Source organism: Haemaphysalis longicornis, unplaced genomic scaffold (assembly GCF_048455015.1).
Source record: "Haemaphysalis longicornis isolate Haplotype H1 unplaced genomic scaffold, Haemaphysalis longicornis Haplotype H1 scaffold_3, whole genome shotgun sequence".
Taxonomy (NCBI): domain Eukaryota; kingdom Metazoa; phylum Arthropoda; class Arachnida; order Ixodida; family Ixodidae; genus Haemaphysalis; species Haemaphysalis longicornis.
Window position 1 is genome coordinate 36,187,274 of NW_027526335.1, and position 14,311 is coordinate 36,201,584.

Below are 14,311 nucleotides of genomic sequence, written 5' to 3' on the forward strand. Positions count from 1 at the left end.
ACTTGATCGGGTGCTGGAATTTCCGGTGCCATCGACTCTGTTGTCAGCTCAAAGGGGCACGGGTGCTAGCTGTGAGTGGCATGCCTGGTCACCACGCGTGAAGAGGCGGGCGATTTATGCGGCTCGAGATTGCGCCCAGTTGCGTGGCGGGGCCACATGACGACGCCCCGTGGCGACGCCCTTGCAGGAGCCGGCCAGCAGCAGCAGCCCCCTGAGCGGCCGCCGGGCGGGTTCCTTGCGGGTCGTGGGCAACCGGGCGCGGCTGACTCAGCACGAGCGCAGCAGCTCCGCCGACGAGGCCAGCGGGGGCTCGGCCTTTGCCCGGGCCCAGGACCAGGTGCTGGGCCTGGTGTTGCGGCTACAGGAGGCCCTGCAGGGCAGGGCCGGCCCAGGCCCAGGCAGCGATGCCGAGCGGTCCGCGCGGGAGGCCCTGCTGAGCCAGTCGCGGCAGTTCGTCACCGCCTCCAAGGTGTTTGTGCGCAGTGCCAGTGAGGGGGGCGGGGGGCCCGTGACTGCGCAGCTGGCCGCGTGCCTCTCCCTGCTGGAGGGCATGTGCGCCGCCGCCGAGCAGCTGGCCCCCAGCAGCCCCGCCCTGGTGGAACAGGTGGTGGCGGTGGCCGTGGCGTACGCGCGCGCCACGGGGGCCGCGGGGGGCCCCGCCGTGGGGACCCTCGTGCACCAGGCCACCGACCTGGCCTCGGCCCTGACGGCTCTCATGCGGACGCTGCGCGCACCGCCCAGCGAGGGCTCCTCCTAACCCCCCTCGTGTGGTGGTGGTGGGGGGGCCCAGTGCAGGACTACAAGAGGCAGGTTACAAACTATAAACGATACTCAAGCTTTTTCCCTTACCTGCATATTGAAGACGCATCGCCCAAACTTCTTCACAAAGCTGCCTTGTCACGGGCCCGTACTGGCGCAGGACAGTGTGTTCCAAGCCAGGCTTGGTCAGAAGGAAAAGGCCGAACCTTGGAAGAGGCGGCCCCCAGCAGCCACACTGGGTTATTGGCTAATCGGAAGAGTCTGGTATTTCCCCTCTCATGCAAGATGCAGAGTAGTCAAGCACACGGCTGGAGTGCCCAGTGTGCCTGGCAGCAGGCCACCGTCAGGGAAACGCATGTGTGTGATTGCGAAATCAACTTTGGCCACCAAAATTCCCATTGCAGTAGCGGTCACCTTCGCACACTGGACTCGGTTCAAATGGCCACTGGCTCCCACTGGTTCGCAGCATCCATTCGACTGGACACAGTTCCTCCTTGCTTCCGACACAATTTACCAGATGCTAAGGTGCAGCTGGCTCATTCCACGGAGAACGTGCTGCCTGTGGTTTCCTTGAATGCTGCTGTGCGAGAGAGAACCCGGCATGGTGCTCTTGTCCCGGCAGAGTCTCCAGGAACACTGGCCATCGATGGCAAGGCCAGCAGCGCACCAAAGCAGCTTGGGAGAATCTCGCGACACGGAAGCTTTCCACGCCACTGGGCCAGGATTGTAGCAATAAGCGCGGTGCCAGGTGTTAAGGCCCTGTGGTTTGGGAAGAGGGCTGGCTCACAGGTGCAGACAGAGAGAGTGGTGTATTGCTGTTGTCTTATAATTAAGGTGTATTCTCTTGTGTAGTTATATCCTTGTTGAAAGTTATCATCTGCAGGATGAACGAAATAAGCCCAGGGCACTTGCATTGCTCGATGCAAGGAGCAGCATTTTTCCAGCAGTGTTGTTAACGGGAACTTGCTCATGTTGACGGTCCTCCCGCATGTACAATAATAACAAAGGCACGCGAGACAGTGCAAAAGATACCCGCAGCCTTTTATTTCATTAATAAAGACTTTTAAGAAAAAGAACGTAGTTGCGTATCGGTGAATTTCGCCACAGCAGCAGCGCATGTGCAAGGCACGCTGGACTAGGAGACGAGGCAGCTCCTCTCGGACCGCTGCAATGGGAGAGAAACAGAACAGCACGGTTGGAACCAACACCACAGGGCTCCTGCGACTATTGTGGCAGATTCTGTGGCCACACAAGCAGCCCCTCTGCTCTTACCCTTTGGTTCCTGTCACGGTGCGGCCGCCGGTCACTGCTGCTGCAACAGAGGAGGACAGGGACCACTTTCACTTTATCCCTTTGCGACGCGGCGTGCACAATTATGCACATGACTTTTAAGAGCATTTTTGTGAGTTACAATAGTCGTCATCCCCACTTGAACCGTTCAGCCAGCATTCGCATTTTCCGCTGCGATTTCATGAATGCCACGCCAAATGCTTTATTAAAACAAGACAGCAAGATGGACGCCTCGATGTTCTACATCGCGTCAAGTAGGTGTTCTTGGTTTTACCTTTTCTGTCTCTTTAAAACATTTATTGAAGAAAAACTGCAGCTGTTACCGTAATATATAAGGGCTATTGTAGCAATAGTAATCACGTTTGTCGATATGTGGACATGACCAAATTTTATTAACTACTGATGACATCGACTTGTTTATGGTTTTTAAGTGAACTATTGGTTATCAAAAGCATACACAGGCAGTTAAATTTTTCTGATGGTACATCCTAATGCGTGTCACAAAGGGTCATAAGGAAAATAAACAAATTACAAAGTTAATATAATGTGAAAGGCCAGCCATATAAATTTCATTTAAAGGATGACAAGTTTCATGCTACATGACGTAACAAGGGAAATGCTACAAATGTCACTGTCAACTGCACATCAGCATCCAAATGACACTATCAAACGGAACCAGATGCGCCACAACAATTGCACAGTCGGTGTCTCTTGCCGGCCGCCGATTGCACAAGCAAGTCTGTGTGCCACGCAAGAACTCAGCGAGAACATTGCTGGTGAAGTCCCACAGTTGATGAAGCAGTGCAGTCTTTCTGAATGAAGAATGAGCCAAACTTGTATTTTGTTTTCATGGCCTATTAATCAAGGGGGCACACTGGTCTTAAACCAAAAATGTTTATTTCTACAGTTGTGGTGAAAAAAAAATTGGAGGACATATGTAGTTCTTCATTCTGATTGTATGACCACATTGAAATTTATTCGGATTTGTATAATTGATTTCTTGACAGCATTGTAAAAAATACTGCTGGAGTGATGCAGCCGAACAAGGTACCAGTGAACTGTGCACAAATCGAGGAGTGCAGTAAGACTAACAGTATCATTCTATCCGGTCTGTAGCAGAAGTTACGACCGGTGAAGTTTGGGGTTGGAACCAGAAAATCCGGTTTTGCATTCCAAGCCCACATTTCAAACGGTCGTTAACTTCTGCTACAGACCAGATAGAATGTCACTGTTAGTCTTACTGCACTCCTTGATTTGTGCACAGTTCACTGGTACCTTGTTCGGCTGCATCACTCCAGCAGTATTTTTTACAAACGCTATCAATTACAAAAAATCTGAATAAATTTGAATGTAGTCGTTTTACACAAACACATTTTATATTTATAATCAGAATAAAAAACTACATATGTCCTCCAATTTTTGTCATCGTAACTGTAAAAATAAAGCTTTTGATCAAAGACCCTTGTGCCTCCTTAACATCAAGCTAGGATAGAGGACATCCTCGCTAATATTGAGGAAAGCGCACATTGTGAAGGTCGGAAGTGTACCAACGAAGGGGCGGAAACCAGAGGGCAGTTGGAGTCGTCCAGAAACTGCTTTCTATATTCTATGCAAGTATCTTCACGTTTATCAAACTAACACGATGACTGCTCCAGTGTGTATAGTATATAGTAATGCTGCAACAAAGAGCCACACCACTAACAGATACTACATTGCATTATTTTTTCTAGCTGCTCACCCCCCCCCCTTTTGATTGAGGCAACGTTGAACAGGTTTTGATGGGTTCAAGATCTTGAAAAGAGCTTTGTGCTTCAATTACTTCCGCCTCAGTTGCTGGACTTGCCCATGTTTTCGTTTCCGCATTTTTTTTTTTTTTTTCTTCCCTGAACTGGACATAGCCAATTTTGTCTATCCACCTGGTAGTCTGTGTGACTAACTCCACACCGCTGGTGAAGCAGAAGGCTTTGAGAGAACATGCGAGACAGCACAACACCGCTGCACTATTGTGCGGTGCCAATGTTTGTCGGTGCCTCCAAAGTTATGAGGCAAGGTGCCATTTCAGCCTCCTCAGTCAGTCGTTCCGCCAAGAGAGCGACAGGCCTGCCTGCTGCTGGCGAGCGGGGGGCAAACAAGGCCTACTCACCCACTGTCCTCGGCCTCGTACATTGACAGCTGCAAAGCCCGTGCAAGCGCCTCATCTTCACTCTGCAAAGGCACACAAGGGCCAATTCAAGCATGCTGTGTCTTCAAACCTCGTGCACATTGTTTCGTTGCTGACCACAAAAATAAATACCCAGCTTTTTTTTTTCTTTTTTTTTTACATCCCTCCACATCAATGCAAATGGGGAGGGGGGACTGTGCAGTTCAAAGTTGCGTTTTCCCACACACCCAGTGAGTCCACTGCCATTATTGCACTCTCTTTCTGGCTGGCCTATCGTGGAAAGGAAAAAGGAGGCAAGTTTCACTGTTCAATTTAGGACACGCCACTACCCTCGAGGAGGGTCCAATTACGGGGCCCTGGCAAAAAGGGGAGTTCCATCACAACCTCCCTGCAAGTGGTCAGCTTGGCACACTGGTCTGGCCGTGGGGCAACGTGGTTTGCTTGCATTTACCTGTATTAAATGGACAGAGCATGGAGGGCGATGCAAGCAGTTGGAAACAATGAACAAGTTTGGTGACTACTAGTTGATTGTAAGGTTTAACGCGCCGTCGCAACGCAGGCGATGAGGCGTGCCGTAGTGGAGGGCTCCAGATTAATTTTGACCACCAGGGGATGTTTAACGTGCGCCGACATCTCGTACAGATAGGCGCTTTTGCTTTTCGCCTCCATCAGAAAAGTGGCCGCTGCGGTCGGGAATCGAACCCGCATCCTCCTGTTCAGCAGCACAACGCCTTTGCCACTGAGCCGCTGTGGTAGGTTGGTGACTAGTACATTCATTATCTAAAGAAGTGCGACATAATTCTGCCATACTCCCCCTTGATGCAGTGCTGAAAGGTGAAGTTAAGCAGACAATATGTAAGCATACTCCTTTTTTTTTCTTTTTTTTTTCTCCAGGAGCTCAACATGGGTGTGCAGGTTAGATACATGCAGGGGCAACTACAGTGGAACCCCGATAATACAACTTTCAAGGGACCGCGTGAAAGCATCATATGACCATGGTGCTGCATGATTGGAGTACAGTCAAACCCGGATAGAGCGAATTATGCTATATATCGAACAAAAATATTTAAGTTACGGAAATAAATGGGAAACATATTCCTTATAACGAAGTTCACATCCGATATATCGAACTCTGGGCGCCTAGAATGGCTGCCGAAATGCATGATCTCGGAGCGGCGATTGAGATGTGGATTGGCCGCGACCACGGAGCAAGAGCGGCGACTGAGACATTGCGCCTCGCATGGAGCGACGTGACGCCTAATACTTTCCGTAACTGTTTCCGATGCACGGGACTCGCGATGGAACCCGCCCAGACAGCGAGTCCGGACCAAGACAGCAGCATCGGTGAACGGTGGGAAGAGCTCGCCAACATTCCCGATGATGTCGCGAGTGAAATCCGTCCGACGCTTATAATGAAGCGCTTTCGGCAGTCGATGTGTTCCGCCAATGCTTCTTAGATTTTTGAGGACGCGGACTCGAACTGGTGCAAACAATGTTTCATGTAGAGAATGCTACGCTAGTTGAAGCCGCCAAAACGAAAGTGAAAACAAAAATCACCGTTTTTTTTTTTTTTTTGCAACGTGGGCAGTTAAGGCGGAAAGTAGCTTTGATACTTGCAATAAATAGATTATTTTGGTATGGTAATGGCTACTGTACTGTGTTCATTTCTGCCTACGCGGATGGCGGAGTTGGGGAGGCGGCGGGGGGCTCCAGCGGATTGCGAACTCGTAACAATAAGCTCGTTATAGGCGGGTTCGGTTATATCGAACTATTGGATATATTGAACTAATCGCGGTGCATATTGAAGTTCGCTATAAATGGGTTTGACTGTACAGCTAAATGCCGACCTAGTAGACTGTCTCGCACGAAAGACGAGCTAAGAAATTATATAAACTACTATATTTAGCATGTTCTCGCGTAATTTGTGAGCTAAAATCCCGAATTTGTAAAAACAAAAACAAAACAACAACAACAACAAAAAAACCCTACTTCGTGCCCCCTTCTCGACTCCACGGAGTCCTTTAAGGCACACCAACCATGCACCTCACGCATGCGAGATGAGCTGGGGAGGCCGACACTGCCAAGGCCAAGCGAAACGAGTGATAGTACGAGGTGCCAATGGGAAAAAAGGCTGGTAAGAAAAGAATAAAGCGACAACTCGGCTTTGAAAGACCCTGATAAGCAGAGACCAGAGAGGGGAAGAGAGAATGTCGCAAAAGAAAGAAGCTTGGATTGAGCGGGCAAGGAAAGCGGGTGTTCAGCCACCACTGTGGGGTTGCATTGTATGTTTTTTTTTCAAATTCACAATCTGCCGGCCACCTGGACTGATTTCTTGCAGTTGGTGCGTTGACGTTTTGCTGGCGCATGGTGCCGTCGCTTGTGTTTGTTCAGCAGGTGGTCTGGCCGCAGCGTCAAACGGGGGTTAAAAATAAATGAAGGTAGGGACAAGGTGGTGAAACGTAAAAGATGGGAAAAGTGCCGGCTTATCCCCGTCCGGGTCCGTGGTATGAAGCCAATCGTGCTCACCCAAGCATCATATCGTCGGGGTTTTTAATGCATTTTTTCTATGGGGAATTTGCCAGGACCGCGGTTACCCGTCGCAAGACCGGGGGGCGTATCATTGGGGTTCCACTGTATATGCTTGAAGATACCATATCATCACAAAAAAATGCACTGCTCATGCTTCCATACCACGTTTCATCACACACAGATCAGGCCCACAAAGTTAGGCCCCCTTTTTGTCATACTGCTTTTTGCACAAGTAATTCAAAGGTGGGAACACCTGCTAGCAGCCTTGGTTGATACTCGAGTACTAGTAATTCAGAAAGCGCTTGCATGGCCACCTTGGTATGAGAGAGGGCAGCTGACTACTTCCTTTGAATTTCCTCTGCCATTATTACGCATGGCGTGAAAGGACTTTGATGCTTGTACTAGATGCTGCTGTTACCCCCCCTCCCTTCTCTGCCGTGAAATCGTGTGTCAAGACTGTTCTCTGCCACCACTAGTACCCCTACCCCTTAAGCCACGAGGGCATGGCCAGCTCCATTTTTACTGGCAAGCTGCACAGTGCGACTGACGACACAACACCCTGCAGCTCACCCCTGTGGCCACGACTAGACCTTCAGTGTTGATAATCACCAGTGGGGTTTGGCCACTCACCAAGCTTCCCTGGAGGGCCAGCACATTGCTGGCGGCGGTCTGGGTGCGCACAGCTGGAGGCGGGTTGGCAGGCTTCCTCTGCTGGAGCCGGGACACTGCACCAGCACTGCAAAGCACACGGCACGATGGCTGCTGTACACCGGGCAGATGGCAAGCTATTCACGTAGTGCTCTGCACAGTGACCAGCGGCGCATTTGAAGGGGCCTTTCTTTTCCAAGTTTCACGATGCCCATGCTCTATACACCATCATGCTTAGCACATCACGTGACCAACGGGCCACAAAATAAACAAGTGCGTGTCGTGACAGCTGCACAGAAGCTGTGCCATAACGGCGATTATGGGGAGAGCATGCAGTGATTGCAGCCGTCCAATCACGAATCGCTTCAAATAAACAGCAGGGGGATGCTACTTGTGCAGGTAGCATCGTGCCAGTTCCTCCGCGCAAGGTACGGACACCCAAACCGGCAGAAACATTGCGACAACATGACCATATCTAACAACATGATGATCCAATCGTGGTGTGCCGGAAATTAACGCAAGGGACAATCACGTTGGCAGGTGTTGTCGTGTTAGTTTATGTCACAGTGGCTGTAGTGTGCAATGGCTCCTCTGCACAAGGTGTGGACGCCCAGAAGCATTGCGACAGCAGAAACATGGCAGTCGTAAAGAGCGTCGCCATAGCCCTGCACCTATAGTTCATACCACAAGCTAGCTGCAGCACTGTGGAGGCTACATTGTTATCAATAGTGCGCCCACTGAGGGCGCCTAACTCGCCATGAAGGGGGTCCTGAAAGGACATTCCCTTCTCCCCTCTCGGCAAGTGGCACCACAAGGCCCCGGTGCCTTTTGTCGATTCCTTTGCAGCGAGTTAGGCGCCCTGAGGGGGACAACAATGTAGCCTCCACAGTGCTGCAGCTAGCTTATGGTATGAACTATAGGGGACAGTTAAAACGAGCTACGTGTTTCCCATGCAACCAAACTACTTCAAAGTCGCCTAAAGAGCACCTCTACGAAGGCACTGCAGCTCATGCCAAAGGACATGACTACAAGGTGCGGCCATCTGGCAATTTCTTTTTTATCAATGCCAGTGCAGTGCGGTTTCAAAGCGCGCAGCAGCGCCATTGAAAACTCTTCATGGTGTCCGACAGAAAGCAACGACTGGAAAGTCTTCACCCATGGTGCTACTCTAGGGGGGAGGGGGGTGGTGGGGGCACAGCAGGTTTGCGGTTGCACCTCTCAAACCGCGGGATCACCTACCTGGAATTCAGAACACAACAACAATGGTCTGTAGGTTTCTCACAGGATAGCCTCAGTGTTTCCTTTACGACTGCACCCACAGTCCCAATTTCATTGAGAACTTGACTTTTTTTAATAGTAGCTGGGCAGTGAGCAATGCTAGAAATGCCCATGATTTTCCCCAATTGGGTTCTTCACTGGCTCTTGCAGTTCTAGTGACTGAATGTGGGAGCAAGCAGTGTGCAGAAGGAAGGCTACCAAGTGAAGCAATGACCAGAAGCCGCCTTTCAACACAGCAACACTGTTCCTGGGATGTTCCTCTTTGCAAATAAAGCAGGGGCTGCCACCCCCATTGCGCTTACACAAAGACAACAGGATCTGGGGAAAACCTGCCTCCAGGGTACCCACCAGTCCTACAACAAAGGTGCTGTTGAAGAACAGCCCCTTAGGAGGGTACATCCGCAGAGAGATGTGGCCTATATCAACACCGCTTTGCCGACAAGTGCAAGCTGACAATGTCGAGTCTGCAGAAGACGTCGCAACTTATCCTACAGCACCACTGCTAGAACAGACAAGCTAGTACCATTAACAGAAGATACGTGTAAAACGAACTGCGGCCCTCATTAGTGTCCCACTGAACACACACAGCAGGGCAGCCAGCACACGTATGTTAGAGCCAATCAGTCGGGCTGTGTGTCGCTGGTGACGCTGTGCTACCACATAGCGTTCCTTTGCTACCACAAGATGGGTTCCTTTCAGAGCACGTCACTGGCAGCGTGTCCACACAGAACGGTAACCACTGGCAGCCAACAGGGCACATGTGACCAGAAGGGTGGATGTTGCTTAGGGCAACGCGTGCAGGGACAGTGTTTCCCTTTCTTCAGTGTGGGCACTGGGGCCTAGCCTTGCGGTAAGAGCTCTCCGTGGAAAGGGGTCGTCAGGCAGATCCCTGCAACACGCACGGTGCGCAAAGGTGCCTGCAGTGCTGCCGGAAGCCTGACAGGGCCACAGGCAAAGCACGGGCAGTTCCAGCTGGGGCAGACTCACCTGGAGTGGCCAGTGCAGCGGTGGTCGTCTGGATACCGGTGCTTGAGGCAGTGGTTGAGGTTGCAGTGCACACACTTGACGGGAATCACCTCTTTCTGCTTGCAGCCCTTCACCGAGCAGCGATTGACATAAGCCTGCACAGAGAAATGCCGAGGCAACTCTCTTTCCCCTCAATGCCGGGTAAGGGCAAAAACTCTAGTCTCCAGAGTCGGCATGGAAAGGAGTTTTGGTAGCTACACATGCACTGGTGAGCCGCCCATTACCAGTTGCACCACCCCAGTGTAACATACAAATACCAGCTCTGTTGTGCGTCGTGGGCGGCATTGCATTCACTAGGGCAGAGTCTTTAAAACAAGTCTGAATTCTTCAACAGGCTGTGCAATATCAAAGTGACAACAGAACAGAGTAGGGGTTTACTCAGCAGCAGAAGAAACACAATTGTCCTTTGCAGTATAGCAGGCATCACGGTTTGTTGTTTTTGTTCACAGCTTGTTTTCGTTGTTTCTGAACAATATCACACTTTGTTGTTTCCGAAAACACATCATCTCAGACCGTACCTGTAGCATCCAGTGTTCCGCAGGGGTCGGTTCTTGGACCACTTTTGTTGTAGATTTTCATTAGACATAACTTCCATTATAGAGCGCAACGTTGTTATTTGCAGATTACTGCATTGCATCATTAACAGGGAAATTGGTAGCTATGCTGACCATCTAATGCTTAACACGTATCTTAGCAAAATAGCGAAACGGTGTTTTCACTGGCAAATGACCATAAACATTTTTTTTTTTTAAATCAGTTGCATGACTGTTTCAATGGAAAAACAGCCTTCTGCTTTTACCTGCTTCATTAACGTCATGCCCTGAAGTAAGGTTCATCAACACAAATACTTAGGAATCACGCTTAATTTATCTTAGATGGGATGCACACATCACAAACATTACCACCGCCACGTTGTGCAAGCAATCCTATCTAAAATGGTGCCTAAAGACTTCCCCCACTCCTACAGTTCACAGGACATTTGTTAGACCACTTCTAGAATATGCAAGCACGATACGGTTCCCGCACTCGACTACCGTCATTAAAAAGATTGCAGCTAATTCAGAACAGTTACAAGATTGATAAGCATACATATACATCTTTTTCTCAGACCCACCCAACATGCCATAAGCACGACCGCATCATATCCGAATATTCCTCCATTAACGACATGTTTACGTACTTGTTTTTTCTTGTTGCAATATGCGAGTGGAATAAACTGGACTCGGTGATAACAAACGCTAACTCGTCATCTAAGTGCAGCCAATGCTAGATTTCTCAATACACGAATAAAATTTATTGTTACGCAAAGCAAACTTACCACATGTGTAGCATTTTTAGCTCTCAGATCTGCTCGTTTCTTTGCGTATTTTTTTGTTGCTGTAGCTTTGTAGTAGCACTATTTTTACCTGTTTGATCTGCTTGTATTTTTTTTTCCCTTATTACTGCAGCTTGTAATATACGCATGTGTATGTGTAAATATGTGTAATTATTTGTGTTTATGCGTGTACATGTTTTGTTTTCTCATGAAGGAAGCCTGCTTAATTACACGCTTCTTGCATGCCCGTTATGTACGCCCACCTGCTATGCTCTCGAATGAAAGTGGCAGTATTGTAAATAAATAAATATATAAATACGGGGCAAATGCTTAAAGGGGCCATGCAGCCAAAATTCAAGTTTGTTTTATTCAAAAGATTTGGTGTTTCGCAGTGCCCCTAGCACTCGTCCGGCAGCAAACGATGCTTTATTCTCCGAGAAATTAAACATTTCAAGCTAAAATATTAATTTTCCCACCAAGTAGTGTATTTCGGGACATCAGCGGTGACGTATCCAGGGAAAATGCTAAAGAGCTGCTGTGGACGGCAAAACTTCTTTTTGTTTGCAGTGTCCTTTCACAGATGGTGCCACAATAGCACTAAGACGCCGCTGTCCACACTGTACTTGGCTTACTTTTGTTACGGTTGAAAGTAATCGTTCGTAAAAATTTGGGTATGCTCTACAAACAGGGTCACGTAAGTGGCGATGTTGCTTATGCCAGTTAGCCAGTGTCGTGTCACATAAGCCTAACGCGCCCGACACCTGTGCAGCTTCAGCCGTCAAAGTGAGCGCCGTACACACTGGTGCTTTTACGTTTACTTGTTTGTTCCATCATTCTTACTCCTATACAAAGAATGTGCACTAAATTTAAGCACAAATAGCTCCTTCTGCAAGCTTATAAGCCCTGCCTAGATTGCGTTTGCTTTTGCCGGCCCCAGCCAATCGCACGGCAGTGCATAATATGTCATAGGTTCTAGTGAGAGAAACGAGCTAGTGTGTTGCAAGGCCATTCTCTTTTTTCCTAATTCTATAGCTTATTTAAGTGACTGTGTTAAAGGGACCCTGCAACACTCTTCGTGCAGTGCAAGTAAACCTGCGCGACATTTAGATTAGACTTCCAGGAACACCCGAGCCAAATATTACACGTGCACGTGAAGCGGTAAGCGCGCAAATCGCCGTGAAAGACGCGGAAAAACCAACCGCGCTCTCTTCAATTCTCCTCATTATGGACCCCTGGCATGGCCTCTGCGACGTCAATCGGGCCATGGCTGTCCTACTGGCTGTCGCTGGTAAACTTCGCGGCTAAATTCCGGCATTTCCTGTGACGATCAGCCGTCGTCAGCGCTGTGTATGAACCTCTTCTATGTCTGAACCTGTCCGCATGCTTTTGTTTTGAGTGCGCGCAGAGTTTGAGTGACGAACTAAATATTTCACTTTCAACGAGCCCACTCGACAACAAACGTTTATTGCTCCAAAAACGCCCTACCAGCCTGAGCGCTTGCTTGCAAGCAGGCCACCATGCCTGCTTTTTTGTGGCACCAGACCGGAAATAGACCAGTCCACGTTGCGGGGAAAAGGACGAAACTCCCCGGCCTGTGACATATTGAAGGCAGTCGAACAGAACGCTGCGCGCCGCCCCCCTCTCCGGGAGTGAGCGCGCAGCTTTCGTCGCGTTGTCTGCGGTCGAGTTGAGAGGGATCATTTATGCGTGATTTTTCATCGCACGTAGTTTTGGTGACAGTGAACGGATTTTCGTAATTCTTGCGGGAAAAGATTGCTGGGGCAATAGACTTTACTCCAAAATACATTACGATGGTAAGTGTTGCAGGGTCCCTTTAAAAGTGGTGTCAGTGTTATTCTAACGGTGCAATCTTTCGAATGAACCAAACTGTCTGCATAGTCCTTGTGAAGCTGACAGTGCCTGGTAAGGCTGGAGGGTTGCAGCCCATTTGGTGGAAACGTTGTGGCCCTCTGCGACCTTACAGGGCTCATGGTTCAGCAGAACTGCCACCAGTCGCCTCAGACTTTTGGCCAGGACCGAGCGCACAGCTTTCGTATACCTCTACAACTACTGCGGTGTTCACTGCTCCAGATGCTGCACATGTGGACTCGTACTAGAACTGCAGCAGCAGTGCGCCTGTTTTCAGACACACCAAACAGCTGTTGACTGGCTAACGCAAACCGCCACCACGAATTTGCATGCTCGTGTTGCGGCATAGTGGCATGGGCTAAAAGGTCCCCAGTCGATACTTTGGCTGTGAAACCACTACTCAGAAACAGCTGACAAGGTTTTCACATGTGGGCTGCCACACAACAGCTACTACTACGCGACTGTTCCGGCTGGCGCAATGAAGTGAGCGCGTTGGTCACCTTGCGCTTGGCCTGAGCCGGATCCGACTGGCACTCGCGGTCGATGTGGTCGCCAACAGCCACGTCGGGCAGGTCTCCCCGGCGGCTGGGCACGGGCCGATTGCAGAGCGGGCACACGGGCACCTGTACGTCCTTGCCGACGCCCGCCGAGCAGCCGTGCTGACGGTACTGGAAGTGGTCCTTGCTGCGAAGGCCACATCACTCGCACAAGGGCACTCAACTCACTTCACCCGCAGGAACGTACCAGTAAATGTTCCGGCAGGCGTCACATTTCAGAGGTAGGAAATCTGTAAGAAAGCACAGGCGCCTGTTAAGGACTCCCGCGGCAGTGCATTACGTCCGCGAATGCGCTTCGTCGCGTCTGCTGCCGATCGGACGACCTACCCGAAAGTGATCGGCTGGCTTACCCAGAATTTTGCAGGAGTTCTCGGAGCAGTGCTGGCCCAAATCAGGAAACTCCATTGCGACGGTAATCGTAGCTTTTACCGCTGAGACTGCCGGCAGTTGACTTTTATACGCGAGGGCGAAACACAGCTCGTTGCACCATCCTCACGTGGATTGCAAATCTGCTATGTCATCTATATGACGCTGCCCCATCTGCGTTACTAGAGTGTACTAGAAAGATCTAGCGTTACCAGGCGGTACCGTCGCTGTCACCCATCGTCTCCAAAACGCTGCAGTATCAAAACTTCCGGTGACGTCACACACAAAAAAGTATTTTGTGTGACGTCATCAAAAGTTTTGATACCGCATCATTTTGGATACATTTGAATGTAATTACATTGAAATGTAATTACCATGCCCGTTTATTTATTCTAACTCATTATTGCAACCGCTAGTTTTTAGTTTTGCCACGAAGGCTAGAAGCGGCTAGAAGGCTAGAAGCCAATGAGAAAAGAGATTTCGGGCGCCGTCGGTTGTCGGCGTTGTCGGTGC

At 49.8% G+C, this 14,311-nt stretch overlaps 2 protein-coding genes across 5 annotated transcripts in view; one reads left to right on the forward strand and one right to left on the reverse strand.

Annotated features, from left to right (window-relative positions):
• Positions 1-1,835, forward strand: part of LOC144174294 (uncharacterized) — a 59,190-nt gene extending 57,355 nt beyond the window's left edge. For all 3 annotated transcript variants that reach the window (XM_077702914.1, XM_077702913.1, XM_077702915.1), the window contains one exon: positions 188-1,835. In XM_077702914.1, the coding sequence (XP_077559040.1) occupies positions 188-757 (570 nt within the window). In that variant the 3' untranslated portion in view covers positions 758-1,835. The remainder of the gene's footprint in view (positions 1-187) is intronic.
• LOC144174297 (AN1-type zinc finger protein 2A) lies at positions 1,784-14,063 on the reverse strand. 2 transcript variants are annotated; one of them, XM_077702918.1, is made up of 8 exons: positions 13,783-14,063; positions 13,620-13,662; positions 13,376-13,559; positions 9,653-9,786; positions 7,370-7,475; positions 4,193-4,254; positions 2,032-2,068; positions 1,784-1,924 (listed from the first exon to the last, which is right to left on the reverse strand). In XM_077702918.1, exons 1-8 carry the CDS (start codon positions 13,835-13,837, stop codon positions 1,895-1,897), a joined length of 651 nt encoding a protein of 216 aa, XP_077559044.1. In that variant the 5' UTR covers positions 13,838-14,063; the 3' UTR covers positions 1,784-1,894. The 2 variants fall into 2 exon arrangements, with proteins under 2 accessions (XP_077559044.1, XP_077559043.1); XM_077702917.1 differs by having other exon boundaries at positions 2,032-2,071.
• Between the last annotated feature and the right edge of the window lie 248 nt (positions 14,064-14,311).

What these genes read in the sequence shown, in the direction of transcription:
- LOC144174297 (XM_077702917.1), bottom strand. Translation starts at nt 13,837, where the DNA reads ATGGAGTTTCCTGATTTGGGCCAGCACTGCTCCGAGAACTCCTGCAAA. An exon ending in GCCTGCCGGAACATTTACTG is followed by an intron (nt 13,560 to 13,619) that starts GTACGTTCCTGC and finishes TGGCCTTCGCAG; the next exon opens with CAAGGACCACTTCCAGTACC. An exon ending in TGGCCCTCCAGGGAAGCTTG is followed by an intron (nt 4,255 to 7,369) that starts GTGAGTGGCCAA and finishes GTGCCTTTGCAG; the next exon opens with AGTGAAGATGAGGCGCTTGC.